This window comes from Lissotriton vulgaris, chromosome 2_1 (assembly GCF_964263255.1).
Source record: "Lissotriton vulgaris chromosome 2_1, aLisVul1.2, whole genome shotgun sequence".
Taxonomy (NCBI): Eukaryota; Metazoa; Chordata; class Amphibia; order Caudata; family Salamandridae; genus Lissotriton; species Lissotriton vulgaris.
Genome location: NC_141687.1, coordinates 1721884299 through 1721903172, shown reverse-complemented (window position 1 = coordinate 1721903172; position 18874 = coordinate 1721884299). Strand labels below are relative to the sequence as shown.

The 18874-nt window shown below is 49.2% G+C and overlaps 1 protein-coding gene across 3 annotated transcripts in view; it reads right to left on the bottom strand.

The window, feature by feature from the left end:
- MOB2 (MOB kinase activator 2) overlaps nt 1-18874 on the bottom strand; it is a 334675-nt gene that overhangs the window by 40934 nt on the left and 274867 nt on the right. For all 3 annotated transcript variants that reach the window (XM_086957727.1, XM_086957725.1, XM_086957726.1), the window contains exon 2: nt 8805-8965. In XM_086957727.1, coding sequence (XP_086813853.1) covers nt 8805-8965 — 161 coding nt within the window. The remainder of the gene's footprint in view (nt 1-8804; nt 8966-18874) is intronic.

Sequence of the window (18874 nt, the reverse complement as noted above, 5' to 3'; positions counted from 1 at the left end):
CTTTGCATATAATAATAGTCCATAGTCCTTCGTCTCTGTCCATCATCACTATATAACCGGACTTCCCATCATCTTCCCCCTCTTTCTTCGCTGCTCCCGCAGCCAGATAAGTGCTTTTCTATTTCGACTTCTTTTTATTGTGATTGATTGTCTTGTGTGCGGTCTTTGGGGACTCCTTGCATGGTTTATTCCCTTTCAGAGTCCCCGGTTGCGGGAACGTTCTATCGTTCCTACGCGACTTTATTCCCACTTGTGTGCGGTGTGTACATAGACCGCAAGGGGGCGGCCTGTCGTCTCGCCGACCCTCCGGCGCGCCTCCGCAGTGCGAGGAGCCACGCCGTGGGGTCTGCTTGCGCAGGGGCCGACCCTCGCGTACCCCTCTGACACCTGGTGATCCGGGTCTGTACTTTACCAATTTGACGCCCTCTGGGGTCTGTATAGCGGTTCTGACCGCGTGAATCGCCCTCGGGCGAGATCTGTGCACCTCTTTCCCGTGTGTGGCCTAGCGCGCTTGAGGGGTACGTAGACCCGGTCCCGGCGAGGAGGGTCTGCGCGCTTGGGGGTTGGTGCAGCCCACCTGCCACGTCAGCTGGCCCAAAACGTGATCGCAGCCACTGGGCCTGCCCACATTCGAGAACTTTCTCGGTTGCCGCCCTCTTGGGTGCCCCGCATTTGCCCCTTGGTTCCGAGATGGAAGGGGAGTACGAGGAGGGGGCCTGCCCCTATCTGCAGGATGATGAGTTTTATCAGGCGGTGGACAACTCCATCTATCGTTGCGTGACGGAGGTGGTAGGGCCCATGGAGGACCGCCTTTCTGCCCGCATCGTGAAGGAGTGTGCGAAGCTGGCAGCGGCACAGGTGCCTCCGTCCCCCGAACTCCCGGGGACGTCCGGCGGGTTGCCACCCGCTCCGAAGAGACCCCGTGGTGAGGGACCTTCATCGGAGGCCCAAGGCGTGGACAAGGGCGCTTTCGAGCGACTTCGCGACGCCTTCCTGGCTAAGGCGACGGCGGTGCCTCCGGCGCCCTTGGTGGACCCTGGCACTTCGGGCGACGTGTCTACTGCGCCCGCCTCCCCGATCTACGACTCTCTGGACACGGATGACGACGGGGAGTCGACCCGTTCTTGGCTTCCGGCACCTTCAGCGAAGGAGATGCCCCGAGACGAGTCGGGCATGCTGGACCCGGACGAGATCGTCCACCCCCGTTCCGCGGCCTGGGCCCCGGGGGAGACGGTGGCGAAGTTTGTCGCGGGCAGACTGCGCAAGCCCCTGGAGAAGGAGGCGAGGGGTTGCTTGCGCGGGGAATGCCCTCGGCCTACACTGGAAGGGAAAGTGGCCATGACACCAGAATTGGACCCCAAGATGGCCACCTTCCTGGCGAAATTCATGAAGGACCCCAGGAAGGGGATCGACCGGTCCTGGCGGGCCTGCCAGGACAAGCTGTTGGATGCGGTCGGGCCCGCCACGAAGATCCTCGATATGGCGGAGGAGGCCCGAGCGAATGGCACCGCCATTTCACCGGAGGTGCTCTCCAACTGGGCCCAGAGGGTGATCGTATTTTTGGGCAACGCCAACTGTGCCCTATCCACGGAGAGGCGGCGTTCGCTCCTTATCAAGCTGGATCCGAAGCTGGGGGACCTGGCCTCGTCGGAGGCAGGTGCCGTGGCCCAGGGTGGCCTCTTCGGTGAGCCTTTCACCCGCGAGCTGGGAAAGTTCGTGAATACGTTCACGTCGCTGGACAAGGCCCAGTCCAGCATCAAGAGGGTGTTCCACCAGCGTTTTTCTGGAGGGGCCGGTCGCGGCAGGGGCCGCGCGATCGGCCTTGGTCAGCAGACCAACAACCGTGGACAAGGCTCCGGAAGAGGTCAGTACCAGACCTCGGCCAACTACACCAACTTCTACCCCACCAGGGGACAACGCTATGGTGGCAGAGGGTTCAAGAAGAACTCCGGACAAGGAAATGCCCCCGGTAAGTGTACTTTGCTTAGATCAAGTGCCGATTGGGGGGCGACTGGCAAGCTTTTACGGGGAGTGGGAATTGCTCACTGCCGATGCTTGGGTTTTGCAAACTGAGAGGTTTCCATATAGAGTTTTACGACCAGCCTACTCAGGTGAGGCCCCCGCGCCCTATGGTTTTTGCAGATTCCGACGCGCGCTTGATAGACGAAGAGGTCTCAGACTTGCTGCGCAAGGGAGCCATCCGTCTATCAACGCGCCACCCACGTGGGTTCCTCAGCAACGTCTTCTTGGTAGACAAGACAGATGGGGGCAAGAGGCCTGTGATCAATCTCAAGGAGTTCAATGGGTGGTTGGTCTACCGTCACTTCAAGATGGAGGGGATCCACCTCCTTCGGGACGTGCTCCTCCCTCGGGATTGGATGGTGCGACTGGATCTCAAGGATGCCTACTTGGTCGTTCCCATCCACCCCCCTCATCGTCGTTTCCTACAATTCCTGTGGGACGGCAAGGTGTTCGAATTCACCGCCCTGCCGTTCGGTCTTTCTTCGGCCCCGTGGTGCTTCACGAAGGTCCTCCACCCGGTAGTGGAGTTTCTCAGAAGTCAGGGGGTCCGTATGATAGTATACTTAGACGACATCCTCCTCATGGGGCAGTGCCCAGAGGTTCTGGCAGGACAGCTGCGTCAAGCTGTCGGCCTGCTTCAGAGACTGGGGTTCGTCATCAACGGCTCCAAGTCGGTTTTGGTTCCCACTCAGCAGATCACCTTTTTAGGTTTCGTGGTGGACTCGGTACAGGCGGTCTTGAGCCTACCGGGTCGGAAGGTCGCAAAGATACGACACCTGCTTCGACAGACGATCGCGAGGGATCGTACGTCACTGCGCCATGTCGCCAAGGTGGTGGGTCTTCTATCGTCCTCCATCCAGGCGATTTTCCCAGGCCCGCTGCACTACAGGGCTCTTCAGCGCCTGAAGGCGCAGCATTTGCGCCGTGGGATGTGTTACGATCAGTGGGTCCCCCTCACGGACGAGGTGAAGATGTCATGGTGGCTGTCTCACATGGAGGCATGGAATGGGCGAGCGATCTTCGGGTCGGCTCCGGACTTGATCATAGAGTCAGACGCCAGCAGGTCGGGCTGGGGCGCCCGGTGCGGGGATTTTTCCACCGGCGGCGCCTGGTCGTCAGAAGAACAACAATTGCATATCAATTGTTTGGAGCTCCTTGCGGGCTCCTTCGCGGTTCGCTGTTGGACCAAGGATTCGGTGAAGGCTTGTGTCCTGCTACGGATGGACAATATTTCGGCGGTCCGGTATGTGAACCACCTAGGAGGTCCTCGGTCCCGCGCCTTGGCGGACTTAGCGAAGGACTTCTGGGATTATTGCCTGTCTCGTCACATTGCGGTGACGGCGGAGTATCTGCCAGGCCAGTGCAATCAGGTAGCGGATTGGCACTCTCGGCATCTCAGGGATGCCAGCCAGTGGAAGCTGGATCCGGGAGTCTTCCGGTGGCTACACTCCCTTTGGGGCCCCTTCTCGGTGGACCTCTTCGCGTCCCGTCTCGACCACCAGCTGCCGCGGTTCTACAGCTGGAGGCTGGACCCTCTGGCGGAGGCCACGGACGCGTTCTTGCAGGATTGGAGTCGGGAACAGCCGTTTGCGTTTCCCCCGTTCTCCATGATCATGCGAACGGCGGCACAAATACGCCGCCAGGGTGCGGAACTGGTGTTGGTTACACCGCTGTGGAGGTCTCAAGTATGGTTTCCGGTTCTTCTGGAACTTTCTTGGGATTTTCCAATCCTACTCCCCCTGTTTCCTCTGCTCCTGACGAGCCCGGATCAGGAACCTCACCCTCTCGTCATGCAGAACACTCTCCGCCTCGTGGCGTGGAGGCTCTCAGGAGACGCTGGACGCTCCCGGGCCTTTCGGGGTCAGCTGCGCACTTGCTCTCCAAAGCATGGGCCGATAGTACGACGAAGCGTTACAGATCCGCTTGGCTTAAGTGGATGCGTTGGTGTTTACGAAGGGATTTGGATCCCATGGTCGCCGGCCTTGTTCCCGTGCTGAATTTCCTGGCTCATTTGGCCGACAAGGGTTTAGCGTATAGGACGATCAATGCTATCCGGTCGGCGATTTCTGCGGGCCACGATAACATCGATGGCCATCCGGTAGGGGAACACCCTTTTGTGTGCCGGCTTCTGCGAGCGGTTCGCCTCGCACTGCCGCCAGAACCCAGGTACTCCGTCCTTTGGGACGTCAATTTGGTTCTGAATCTGTTCCTGTCGTGGCCAGCGAATTCTTATCTGTCTCTTAAGGAGCTCTCGGCGAAATTAGCCATGTTGTTATGTCTGATCTCTTGTAGGCGCGTCTCGGACGTGCGCGCGCTGGATGTTTCTGCACGCATTTTCTCCCCGGATGGGGTTACCTTTACGGTGGGCCGACGCACTAAGACGTCGTCGCGTTCCATTTCCTATCCAGCCTTTACTGACACTCCTAAGTTGTGTGTCGTGCAATGCCTCAAAGCATATGAGGACCTGACCTTGGATCTGCGCCCTCCGGGCGAGCGTCAGTTGTTGATTGCCCTGCGGAAGCCACACAAAGCTGTCTCCTCTCCCACTATTGCTCGGTGGGTGCGTTGGGTCATGCAGGAAGCGGGCATCAATACTTCTCTCTTTGGAGCACACTCCGCCAGGGGGGCCATGGCCTCTAAGGCATTCTCGGTGGGTGCTCGTCTGGAGGACCTTATGCGAGCGGCGGACTGGTCCTCGGATTCCACCTTCAAGAGGTTTTATTTTAAGCCGGTGGTGGATTTGGCTCAGTTGGTGGTAAGTAAGCTTTAAACTAGCATAATCTGAAGCCTCCGGTCCTGACATAGAATCGAAATTTGCCTAGCTTACGTAACGGTAAGTTTCAATTCTATTAAGGACACGGAGGCGAGGATTATCCCACCCGGACTACGGTGGTGTCTCTACCCACCCGTATGGCAGTAAGTAAAGCGTTTTCCTTTACGTTGTCGGTACTGTGTTGTTCACTGAATGCTCCTCGCCTTGTTGTCGCATTTTTCCTGGGCCACCTCGCTGATGCTGTTCCTTTTTTGGCAGGCAACGACGGTGCTAAACAGGACCAATGAGGCTTAAGCGTGATCTGCGCGAAGAAAGAGGAGGAAGATGATGGGAAGTCCGGTTATATAGTGATGATGGACAGAGACGAAGGACTATGGACTATTATTATATGCAAAGAGACTCTTGGGAGTTGTTGATTTTTTGTTAACATTACGTCAATGCTTTATGTTTAAAGCATTTTTTGTTCTTATTATATCTTTTCCTGAGCTGCTGTGGTTTCTTTATGTTAATAAAGCGAAGGAAGATATAGCATAATCCTCGCCTCCGTGTCCTTAATGGAATTGCAACTTACCGTTACGTAAGCTAGGCAAATTTCGATTCCAAGCCAGAACAGCCTTCAAGGCAAGAGAAATGTCGCCTATCCTTTGCAATCGAAAGCGGGGGACATGAGCCAGGAGTTGGGAAGCAGAGCGCAGTGGTCTAGTAGGAGTGTAAAAAGTAAAGCACTTCTGCAAGTAAATTGGACCTGAAGCATGCAGGGCACGGTGTGCTATGACTAGAGCTTTCAACTGAACTCGTTCAGCCCCGGGCAGCCAGTAAAGTGCGCACAGATGATAGGGATGTTAAAGAGAAGCCTGGCCGCCGCATTCTGGACTAATTGCAGCTTGTTAAGCAGGTAGCCTGGGAGGCAAATGTACAGGGCATTGGCATAATCAATACGTAATAAAATTAGGGCTCAGGTGACCGTTTCTTTAGCAGCCCTAGAAAGAAGTGGTAGAAATTTCCTGAGGGATTTGAGTAACCCAAAACAGTTCCCGGCTAGCTTCTTGATCTGGGTAGAGAACGAGAGATTCTCCTCAAACCAGATCCCCAGATTCTTTGCGGGTTGCCCAGTTGAGGCTGGCATAGAGATATCAGCCGGCCAAAGTGTTTCTCTAAACTGAGGGGTGGAAACTTCCATAAAGGAGGATTTCAGATTTCTCCTTATTGCATTTAAGTTGGGCAGAGGCCAGCCAATGAAAAACTGTCAGGCAATTTTTTGCGGAGGAGGTAGAACACGTAAACAAGAGCTGGGTATTGTCACCATAAGCAAACATTTTGGCCTCCAAATCCTCTGCCAATTGAACCAAGTGAGTAACAGATCTGCAGCAATAAGTTGATGACTGTTTGAAAACAGACTTTTTCCCTTTGGTGTGGACTAGATAGAATTAATTATCCTGTTCAGTGTCCATGGAAGAGACTATTTTGACTGTATTTGTGGACTGTGCATTCATGATCTTAGTTGGGATTGCTGATCTTTTGATACTTCGGCCAAATTATTAACTTGATGACAGGTTACAGCAACAGAGCAATCCCTCTTGGATCTTACTAGAAGCGCAGTTAAAAACAAACTGATCTTGAAAATATTTATCTAGATTATGGTCATATTCACATGTAGCAGCCAATACTTAGAGTTGAATTAAACTCTTCCACATTTTCCTCTGAGAGTTGCTAGTGTTGATAAAATTTGTGGCTTTCCAGCAAAATACTAGGTTAGTCAGGAAATTCTTTCTTCAATTTCGCTATGGCTTCGAAGTTAATATTCCATTCCCCATTGTCTTGAGGGGGTGCTATTGGTGGCAGACTATCAAATATCTGCTGAACTGCTTGCCCCAACCTTCAAAATAATAATGCAACTTGTGTACAGGACTATAACCGTTTGCATCAATAGCTACAAAATGGTTCTCAAAAAACCTGAACCATTGTGCCTGCCTAGGAATGGTGGTGGTTGAGTAATTTGATGAGAAGCCATGAGAGTAAATAATGAAAGAATGCGCTGTCACCGAAACAGGAGCACAGAAGGTTACACTTCACCGCATTGAGTCTAAAATCAGGGACACCGATTAGCGTCAAAACTTGTAAAGTGTGTTGAGAGAAGGGCTTTGGCAGTCAAACAGCTCCCCGGACTTCCCACTATTTAGAAGCCGCCAAAATCTCAGCTAAGGCGCTGCTTTGTGGATGTGCCACTGGGCACTTTATTCGTAAAAATGCGGTAAGTAACTCCATGAAGAAGAATGTGATTTTCAACCAGTTTATTCTCCAATTGTATTCAACCACGGCATGCGGTGTCCATCTGGCTCGGAGTCCAACCATTACCAACTCACGTTTCGAATGCCTCGCCAGTGTCCACTTCATGCACGTGTACACAAACAATAACACTGTCTCAAGGGGTACCTTGAGACACAATACACGTCACATACTACTTATACAGTTTTTGTTTATGCCTGGCCTGAACCATCGAGCAGTGGGCCAGTGATAAGGACAGCCCAGTCCCAAAGGAGAACCAGGCTATTGTTGCAGCAGTGTAGATGTGCACGCGTATAGAGAATGTTAAAGTATTGTGTCATTTTGGCATTTTAGATTAGGCCTGTGTGGTTTAAGTACACATGTAAAAAATCCGCCCAACGATTAGTCCCCATGTGATACTTGTCTAGTGTTGGTTTCTTATTTGCAGCGCAAGTATTTTCAGCTGTCAGTATTTGAGAAGAACTCTAACCGAATTCCAGCAAATGACTGCTTAATGACTATGGTAACCACATTGACTGTGTGAGCATATTTATATAGAAAGACTCTCCCCGGGTGCTACTCTATGAAGAGAAAAAATTCCTCCAGTTTAGAAAAGGATTTGTGCTTAAAAACATGCTGAATATGATTAGGAAGGGAGTTCAAAAGCACAATATCAGTCTTTAATGGGTCACATTTCTCTTGTGTGCAGAAGTAGAACAGTGTTTTCCTTTTCTACTGTTCCACATGTAACTGTCTCTAGGGGTGAGTTGCTACCTTCATGAAAACTCTGTCCAAACACTCATTTAAACACAGAAGTCTTTTTGTTCTGTTCTTCGGATTTATACATGTAAGTAAGTCTCCAGCAAAATTCTGAAATGTGGTCTGCCTCTTCAAAAGAAGGGATGAAATTGCACATAATTCTTCCATAGAGACTCCATCATATCAAACATTCCACAAATCCAATATTAATACATGTGATACCCAAGGGAAGGTGAAACAACGAAGAGATTAAATCACTTCACCATTACTGGTATGCAGTCCTAAGACACTATGACAGGGAGCCTTCTTGTGCTACTAGGGTATTGCTGAACTTTCTAAGAGGAAGAAGTTTACTTGCATCAAAATCTCCAGAGCCCTTCATTCATTATTAAAGTCAACATGTGTCTTAGGCTTCTCGCTGCCATACAGACAAGAAAAAGGCATTGCATGCCCACTGAGTAGTTGCTTAAACCAACAGCATTCATGATAAAAGAAAAAGCACCATCTCACACACAATCATTGTTTCAACGAAAAACAAAATATAAACCGAATGTCAGTCAAATAAAATCGTTTAAGGCACACTGGGAAACCTCATAAAGAGTAAAAGGAGCAGTCTCCATATTCAGGACACCAGATTCGAAATGAACCTCAAAATGAACACTTTAACTACTTCCATACAACCTGTTCATGTGTGCAGTCTAACAGCAGCCTCGATACCTTCACAGGAGGACTGAACAGCAAAGACAATTGACAGCTATCTGTCTAACACGGGCACTTCAAGGAATGGGAATACTATACCCTTGACCATCCTCAGGGTATACATCACAGGCACCTCTTGATCGCCCACCAAGGTACCAGATTTTCCAGCTCGAGAGCACAATGCTCAATATCGGTCTCGTAGACGGCTGAGAATTTATCAGGGCTTCTTTGGCCTTCTCAGCATAATGAATTTGTGTATGCCTCCTGAACAGAGACTTCGACTTACTGTTGCTTGCTAACCACTCGTTGAGGTCGATTTCTCGTGGAAGAACCACTAGCTCCTTGAATTCGAAGTCGGTAGCTCTGGACTTGGTGTACTCCGGCTCCAGATACAGCTTCTTCTCCTCTGGCACCGGCTTCTTCCCGTTGGGCTTTGCTTTGGATTTCCTGCACAAAGAAGGGAAAGCACATACTTATATGGAGCTCACAGGCCGTACAAATGTAATGCAGATCTCACACAGTCATTTAGACGCATTTCTCTAGAAGTCACATGTTTGTAAAGTCTGCCAACAGTTTATGGTACCTGTTTAACAGACTGCTGTATACCCGCGTGCCTTATGGCTGCCTGGTCATGGGAACATGACAGATGCAGAACAAGCACCGTTCTCAGCGGGACAAAGTCACAAAAACCTTTTGAAGTTCCACTTTAAAAGCCATGCTCCATTAAATTACAACAATAGAAAATATTGCAACGAATGGACGCAGTGTAGCAGTTTGTAGAGTGTGTGGGGGTGATGTGGGGGCAGAGGAAAAAAGTGGCAAAAGCAGAAGTGAAAAACAAGAAGTGGAAAGGGATGGAACACAAAAGAGGAAAGGGTGGAGTTACTGGGGAAGAAACCAAGAGGGCAGAAAGCAGGGACCCTGTGCAAATAACATGGAATACACAGACGGGAAAGGGGATATGGGCGATAAAAGTGGTAAAATTGTGAGAGGAGTGGAGACACTGAGGAAGAAGTGGCAGCAGAAAGGAGCAGAGACTGTGAAATATAACATAGCATAACAGGTGTCTTTGTAGAGCGCACGTTCACCTGTGGGCATCTTGGCACTGAATAACATATGTTCGTTCCCCAACTCAAGGGTACTCATTTTATCGAACTCCGAAGGATAGAAGGCCGAGTGGACCTACTGGGATTTGAACCAGTGACTGAGGTCAAACAGTACCCTACAGTGGACGCATTAGTCCACTAAGTCACCAGACGCAATTATGATACACGGCAAATCTGACAAGGAATAAGAGAAGGGATTAGGAGGGATGCAAGCCTCATGAGGAAGGAAGGAAGGAAGGAAGGAAGGAAGGAAGGAAGGAAGGAAGGAAACCTCATGAGTAGGATTGAGAGACGAGAGAAGTAGAGGAAACAATTTGAGGGAGAAAGTGAAACATTATGAGGTGCAAAAAGACAGCATATGATGGGAAAGAGGAGACATTTGAGTGGAAGGAAAAGGAGAAAGCACAGATCTTAATGACTTGGGCCTAAGTGCAGCTTTCGATACGTATTGCACACCATGGTTATCCAGAGGATGATGGAAGTTGGCACTACTGGGGACGCCATCAAGCAGATGGAAGCTTTCCTGGAGAAAAGGAGCTTACAAGAGGGTGAAGGTCAATTTTTTCATGTATCCACCTTTTGCTGTGTGGATTCCCACAGGGCTCCTCATGGAAGCCCACACTTTAATACGTACATTCTACCCCTTGCAGAAATGTTACGGTCTCACATTAGTGTCATATCCAGATGATATGCAGATCATCATGGCCAACACAACGGTCAGCTGAACCTCCAACCAACTCAAGGTAGGTCTTATGGAGGTCACAGACTGGATGTCTGCAAGCACTTTGAAGCTTAAGGTCAACAAAACGGAGGTACTGGTGGTGGGCAACAACAGCCCAAGGTAGCAGGAACTGTCCTGGCCAAAACAACTAGGTGAGCTACCAGAGCCAGCCAAAGAAGTAAAAAGTTTAGGTGTCTGTATAGACGACAAGCTCACAATGGAGACTCAGTCCCAATATGTGGCCGGTTTCTCTTCTGGCATTCTGAGATCTAGGAGGAAAGTCTTACAGACGTTACTGGTATCCACCAGGAGGGTAGTGGTACAGAGTCTAATGAATTCCTGTCTAGATTTATGGATCCCTAAATATGTGATAAAGGCTGCAGCGAGAATCCTGCCCAAAATACCCACATACCAATCAGCAAGACTAACCCTATCAGCCATACAGTGGCTGCCAGTCCAAATGAGAATTCAATTTAAGGCTGTGTGCATCACTCATCGGGCCATCCACAGGAAAGGCCCACTCATCATCCAGAACTTACTCACCCCGTATGTTCCATGGAGGTAACTGCGATTTAGCGATCGGGGACTGCTGTGGGTGCCCAAGATCAAAATAGTGAGAAGCGGAGGCCGCCGCTTTGAGTACCTTAAGTTATTGCTCTGGAAGGCCCTTATTGACTCCCGTAGAAGTCAGCAGTCGGAAACATGCTTCAGAAATTCTTTAAAAACACACCTTTTCGGAAGTGCGGATATTTAGTCAATTGGGTCATCATGGTAGCTCGGTGAGTTTGTAGCAATAAGTGCTGGAAGGCCCGGTCGGGTAACCATGCACTATATAAAAACTGAATTGAAATAAATCCTCTTTTAACTAGACAGACTGAGTAACAGAGAAAAATAAGTGCTGTCTGTGCCGCATGAGTTATCCAGGCTTTAGGAGTAGGCTGGACAGTTTCACCATGTTTTAGTCCCTATACTAATGTTGCACACCGATTTCAGAAAGTCAGGTTATCCATAAAAGTAATAAAACAGTTTGGTGAGGAGGCACAAAGACGTGCCTTCATGAGTGTGCGGAACGTGGTTCCGGTGTGGTGTACTAAACACCAACTATGCAATAAATCTCATTAGAACATTGGAATGTTGGGAGCTCCATTTCAGACAATGGAGTGCTCCCTGCTTCTACAGGCCGGTAAAGGCCCGCAGAGCAACATTCCAATTTTCTATAAAGGCTTCTCGAAGTTCGAGGGGATTTATATCCCCTAGAGCTTCGAGAACCCTTTGTTTAATTTGTTAGAACATTCTGCCCTCTAGTGGCAGAATGTTCTAATAGCCTTATAGCCCTTCGTAGCAGGTCTATACGGCTATTAAAGTCCTGCTGTTTCGTTAAAGGCCCTCGCCTTCGGCTCGGGCCTTTACCGATTCAGCGGGCCTTTAATAGCCGGTATAGCCCGCTACGGCAGGCTATATCACATGTAACATGCATGCTGGACCTGGCCTCTCGGCAAGGCCACCCTCAAAACCTTTTGAGCTTACCTTCCATTTTTTTACTGAATTAGTTTTTGCTGGCCTTAGGACTCTGTGCACTTTACCACTGCTAACCAGTGCTAAAGTGCTCTCTGGTTAAAACATGGTAGCATTAGCTTCTACCAATTGGCATTGTAAGTTCCATTTACTTGTAAGTTCCTAGTAAAGTGGCACTCCACGTACCCAGGGCCTGTAAATTAAATGTTTCTTTCGGGCCTGCAGCACTGATTGTGCCACTCACTTAAGTAGCCCTTTAAACACGTCTCAGGCCTACCATTGGAGTGCCTGTGTGTGCAATTTTAAACCACCATTTCGACTTGGCAAATGAAAGCCTTTGGCAGGCCAAAGTCTTCCATTTTAATACATAGAAGTCACCCCTAGAGTAGGCCCAGGACAACCCAGAGGGCAGGGTAAAGTGTATTTAAAAGGCAAGACATGTACGTTTTACATGTGCTAGCACTAAAAAACTCTTACACTTATTTTTCACTATTGCAAGTCTGATCTCTCCCACAGGATACATTTGAAGTTGCATTATTATATTTTATAATTGTAATTTCCAAATGGTAAAAGATGCCCAGTTTATGTTTGGTGTCTCTGGAATCACAATTTAAAATTCCAATGTATGGAGAAGTCGGATTTTACATTGCAATTCTGAAAATGTCACTTTTAGAAGTTTTCATTTTCTTTCCTTAGCCATTTATTGTCTGAAGCCTGTCTCTGGGTCATATGACTGGGTGTGAGCGACAGTTGGGCTTTGTGCGTTCCTCCTAGACAGCCAAACACAATGGGAACTTAAGTGTGACTGGATGGGACATCACAGGCAGGATGCTGGGCACAGCCCCACTTACACTTAAATAGGGTGTGTCCTGCTTTCATACAAATAGGGCTACCTACCCCCTGTAGTTAGTCTGGAGCCAGGATGAGGAAGTTAAAGCATCTGTACATGCCAAAGACATGCCTTTAGAAACGTCTCCCCACTTCAAAGGCACAACTGCGTATAAAAAAAGGACCTCCGACACCAAATTTTCAGTACATTTCTGGACGTCAGGATATTCTGCCAGGAAGTAGGACTGCTGTACCATAGAGATGTACTAGAACCCACTAAAAGAGGGAACATTTTCTTTGTTCACTACCATGTAGTAGTAGCACCTGGGCAAAACTTCCAGTAGTCTATGGAATGCAGGTGTATCATCACCCTAAAGTGCTGCCCGGAAGATACCCTCTACCAGAACATAGTCCAGATAGATTCCTAACAGTGCAGACGTCTGTGTGACTACAGAGACACTCCCTCTTTTGCCAGTTTACTCAGACAGATCAGCATACTTTTCATGCCAAATATTACCCCAGGTCAGTGCTTCTTGTACAATTGTGATCATGTCCAATGACAAACACAAAACCCAGAAAGGCCTAAACCTCAAAGAGATGCTTTCTAGCTCAGAGATATCAGTCAGCCAAACACATCAGGGTACAACAGAATTTGCACCCAAAATGGACTTCCGGGCACCACCAGCAAAGGGTGATAGATCCCTTGCTGACATTGCAGCAGTTTGATAGGATTTTGCCAAAATGATTGTGGCCATGACCACTCTCTACAGAATGTGGAAATCGGCTATCCAACATTTAGCATCGACTGGTTGATCGCTCTCGCTAACAGGAGGATCGTTAATGAAAGAAGTAAAGCTTAGGAACACAATATCCGATCTTTCCGCAATAACATCAGAATCAGACTGATAAATACAGAAGTACCGGACTCTGAGCTTAGTAAAAGTGCCAAGGCCTTTTTCATCAATACAGGAAATATTAGAGGACTACAAGTTAACTCTGTACTGCTGCACCAATTGAGTATTTTCAGTTTCAAATAAGTAAAAACGAATGCGAGTCCATTTCCTCCAAAACAATGAACAAAATTGTGTCTGCAGCACGTCTAGGTTTGTGACATTTCCTTCAGTAGGGAGAATTTTCTCCTCTTTGAGAACATTTCAGCATCAAATTTCGTCAGACAGAGAAATCTGGAAGATTTCGCAAACATCCCCCAAAGGAAGGCATCACTGACATCCTCCGAAGGAATGATGGCACTTAAAGATGGGGAGGGGTAGGTGTATGTGTGGTGTGGTCTGTTTTGGAGGTAAGGGGTGCATTTCTATCTTTACCTATCACAACCAAAAACGCAAAAAAGTCGCCTTTTGGGACGAGGCAGAAGTTTTCTTCAGAACTCAAATGCCCAGTCACAGGTTATAATGACGCTAAAGTGGGATGTCCTTATTAGAGGCAAAAACCGGACCAGCAGAGAATGTAGTGTACCAAAGACAGAACAAGCATTAGAAATGCAATAGGTCTCGCAGCATTAGAGTTAGTGCTTTTAGAATTGTTTATGGGTTTTTTTGTAAATCTTTAGCATGAGGTTGAGGGTGAGTGAGGGTGAGGGGTTGAGGGTGGGTGAGGGGTTGAGGGTGAGTGAGGTGAGGGGTTGAGGGTGAGTGAGGGTGAGTGAGGGTGAGGGGTTGAGGGTGGGTGAGGGTGAGTGAGGATGAGTGAGAGTGAGGGTGAGTGAGGGTGAGGGTGAGTGAGGTTGAGGGTGAGTGAGGGTGAGTGGTTGAGGGTGAGTGAGGGTGAGGCCGAGGTGTTGAGGGTGAGGGTGAGTGAGGGTGAGTGAGGGGTTGAGGGTGAGGGGTTGAGGGTGGGTGAGGGGTTGAGGGTGAGTGAGGGTGAGGGGTTGAGGGTGAGTGAGGGTGAGTGAGGGTGAGTGAGGGTGAGTGAGGGTGAGGGTGAGTGAGGGTGAGTGAGGGTGGGTGAGTGTGAGGGGTTGAGGGTGAGTGAGGGGTTGAGGGTGAGGGTGAGTGAGGGTGAGTGAGGGGTTGAGGGTGAGTGAGGGGTTGAGGGTGAGTGAGGGTGAGTGAGGGGTTGAGGGTGAGTGAGGGTGAGGGGTTGAGGGTGAGTGAGGGTGAGGGGTTGAGGGTGGGTGAGGGGTTGAGGGTGGGTGAGGGGTTGAGGGTGAGTGAGGGTGAGGGTGAGTGAGGGTGAGTGAGGGTGAGGGGGAGTGAGGGGTTGAGGGTGAGGGTGAGTGAGGGTGAGGGTGAGTGAGGGGTTGAGGGTGAGTGAGGGTGAGTGAGGGGTTGAGGGTGAGTGAGGGTGAGTGAGGGGTTGAGGGTGAGTGAGGGTGAGGGGTTGAGGGTGGGTGAGGAGTTGAGGGTGAGTGAGGGGTTGAGGGTGAGTGAGGGGTTGAGGGTGAGTGAGGGGTTGAGGGTGGGTGAGGGGTTGAGGGTGGGTGAGGGTGAGGGGTTGAGGGTGAGTGAGGGTGAGGGTGAGTGAGGGTGAGGGGTTGAGGGTGGGTGAGGAGTTGAGGGTGAGTGAGGGTGAGTGAGGGGTTGAGGGTGAGTGAGGGTGAGTGAGGGGTTGAGGGTGAGTGAGGGGTTGAGGGTGAGTGAGGGTGAGTGAGGGTGAGTGAGGGGTTGAGGGTGAGTGAGGGTGAGGGTGAGTGAGGGTGAGTGAGGGGTTGAGGGTGAGGGTGAGTGAGGGTGAGGGTGAGTGAGGGTGAGTGAGGGTGAGTGAGGGGTTGAGGGTGAGTGAGGGTGAGTGAGGGGTTGAGGGTGAGTGAGGGTGAGTGAGGGGTTGAGGGTGAGTGAGGGTGAGTGAGGGGTTGAGGGTGAGTGAGGGTGAGGGGTTGAGGGTGGGTGAGGGGTTGAGGGTGGGTGAGGGGTTGAGGGTGAGTGAGTGTGAGTGAGTGTGAGTGAGGGTGAGTGAGGGGTTGAGGGTGAGGGTGAGTGAGGGGTTGAGGGTGAGTGAGGGGTTGAGGGTGAGTGAGGGTGAGTGAGGGGTTGAGGGTGAGTGAGGTTGAGGGTGGGTGAGGGGTTGAGGGTGGGTGAGGGTGAGGGGTTGAGGGTGAGTGAGGGTGAGGGTGAGTGAGGGTGAGTGAGGGGTTGAGGGTGAGGGTGAGTGAGGGTGAGTGAGGGTGAGTGAGGGTGAGTGAGGGTGAGTGAGGGTGAGTGAGGGGTTGAGGGTGAGTGAGGGTGAGTGAGGGGTTGAGGGTGAGTGAGGGTGAGGGGTTGAGGGTGGGTGAGGGGTTGAGGGTGGGTGAGGGGTTGAGGGTAAAATTACGTTTCATTGGTCACTGATTCTTATAATTCTTATGTGGCAACTCCTGGAGAACATCAGCCAATGTTGCATTTGAATATAAGCGTTAGTAGAAAAAAAATGGTGGAAATGGTTCTACAGTCTATCTTACATCAGCGTGCATTTGGGACTGGAAGCACATTAAGCTGACCTGTGTTTGGCACTCCTGTTACCACGGTTACTCTCTGGTGAGAACAGTGACCCAAACCTTGTAATGAGGGAATAAAAGGTGTAAAAACATTGCTTTTTCCTCGATTGTTAAATTTAGGTGAAATAACACTTTGAGCACACAGCGCAAATATAATGCGCATCTGTATAATTTGTCACCCACTTGAGCGCTAAATGATCCAGCAAATTTATGGGTTTTGGCACCGTACAGGAAACGGAGTTCATTTGTATTGCAAAAGCAGTTCCAACACAGATGATTTGAATGGAAACAAAAAAGCCACACACACCTTTTTCTCTCAGCAGTGTACTAAGGCACCTCTGTGTTATTCTTGTGTGTTGCACAAGTTACTTCTTACATCCTCGTTGTTAAGGGCATTAACAGGCAAAATGCGGTAACTGTGGTAGCGTAAATAGGAATAAAATGGGAAAAAATATTCTGGTGTGTTTACGGAGCGGCTCCAAATGCTTAAACTGAAAAGGAAATTCAAGCACACCGTGTTAATTATCTCAATAAGGGCGTTGATTTAGTTATGAGACAATTCCTGGCACAGTGGGTTTAAATTCACCCAAGGGCGGGATTCGGTACAATGCTCGCCATGCCTTCTTGTGAAAGAGGAAAAACTCAGCAGTTATAAGTAAGAACATTAACTAATTGCACGGAGAAACAAGCGCTGGCAAAGTTCCTTGCCGAAAACGTGCAGGAGCAGTGTACTAAGGCACCTCTGTGTTATTCTTGTGTGTTGCACAAGTTACTTCTTACATCCTCGTTGTTAAGGGCATTAACAGGCAAAATGCGGTAACTGTGGTAGCGTAAATAGGAATAAAATGGGAAAAAATATTCTGGTGTGTTTACGGAGCGGCTCCAAATGCTTAAACTGAAAAGGAAATTCAAGCACACCGTGTTAATTATCTCAATAAGGGCGTTGATTTAGTTATGAGACAATTCCTGGCACAGTGGGTTTAAATTCACCCAAGGGCGGGATTCGGTACAATGCTCGCCATGCCTTCTTGTGAAAGAGGAAAAACTCAGCAGTTATAAGTAAGAACATTAATTAATTGCACGGAGAAACAAGCGCTGGCAAAGTTCCTTGCCGAAAACGTGCAGGCGAGGTGCGACACGGCAGGACGGAAGGAAGAGAGGGGAGGGGGAGGAGAAATGCGACACGGCGGGAGGGGGCGGGCAGGGGAGGGGGCGGAGAGGGGAGAGGTGCGACACGACGGAAGGAAGAGAGGGGAGGGGGAGGAGAAATGCGACACGGCGGGAGGGGGCGGAGGGGTAAACAAAGACGGACGTGCACGCGCCCGTGACTTTTAAGGTCAATGCGCATGCGCATAAGCTTAATGCGCATGCGCATTGACCTTAAAACTCACGGGCACTGCAAGGAATCGCCACGATTCCTTGCAGTGCAGATAAAGTGTGGATAACTCGCAATAGTCTCGCTTTGCTCGATGCGCATGCGCATCGACAACAGGCGAGACCTAAAAACTAACTTTAACAATTCTTAAACAACAACTGATACGTGCTGGCACTTTCATGCCTGCACCCTTAACCTGAAGAGCTTCTCATATTACCTGTACATCTACCCAGGTCACTTCACTCTCCACACGCACAAGTACATTTTGTCATCTCTCTGCCTAGTTATGTTGAACCATTCACATCATACAGGAGCTCAAATCCACTTCCACAGTTTCAAAAAAGCAAACTGTTTTGAAGGAGGGCGAGTATACCCCTTCACACCCTAGGCAGGCTCATGTTACACCCCTATCACCGAGAGGGAGTTCTATGGCACGACTCCCTCACTCCTCAATATTAGTAAATGCACATTTAGCTTGTAATTTAGCAAGGAAAGCAAAAGCCCTGGTGCAAGTAATGAAAATGGCCCATTTGACTGCTGTTGGGGTACTAAAATACAATAGTCAGGGTCCCATGATTCAAGGCACTCGTCATGACATACAGAGCTTTACACAACAAGGGCCCAAGTAAAGTTAGAAACATGTTGACCCTTTACGTCCCAAATAGAGGCCTTAGATTCGGCTTCGAACAACTGATAAAAACCATAAGAATCTGGAGAGCCAGATGGGGAGGTAGGTCCTTCTCCCTCCTTGCACCCAAGTTGTGGAATTCATTACCACGCAAATCTTTATTACGGACAGCGGAAGTAGCATTCTGGAAGTCGATCAATACATGGCTGTTCAAGCAGTATCACTAATCTATCTCTAGCCTTTGTGGAGCAGTAGTCTCGCAGCGCTGGTAAGCCCTTGTGTAGCCATGCGGTCTATATATCTATAAAGCGAAATGAAACCTGGTGCCACTGCACCAGATGCACAAATGATAGTTATGCTTCTGCCTTTAGCATAAACATCTTTTGAATGAGCTCTATCTTGGACTTAACACTTAACGTACAGGATCTTATCAGCAAAGCATTATTTAACTGGCTAAACAACTAAATTAATCCAACATAGCAATGCTGCAAGGAACGCATTTTAAAAAAGAATCAAGTCCAATTCCATTCAAGGTACGTCAACAAAAAGAAGGGTGTGGCAATCCTAATGAAAATAGGAATCGCATTCACACGGAAAGAGATAAAAACAAAAAAGGCAACTGTATAGAAGTCAGGGTCAACCTAGAGGCCAGGGTCAGAACAGTTAATTTTTTTCCCAAGGTACAACCCCAACAAAGAGAAAGAAAAAAAATGCATGCAGATATGTTCCCATTAGAGGCTTCATTTGCAG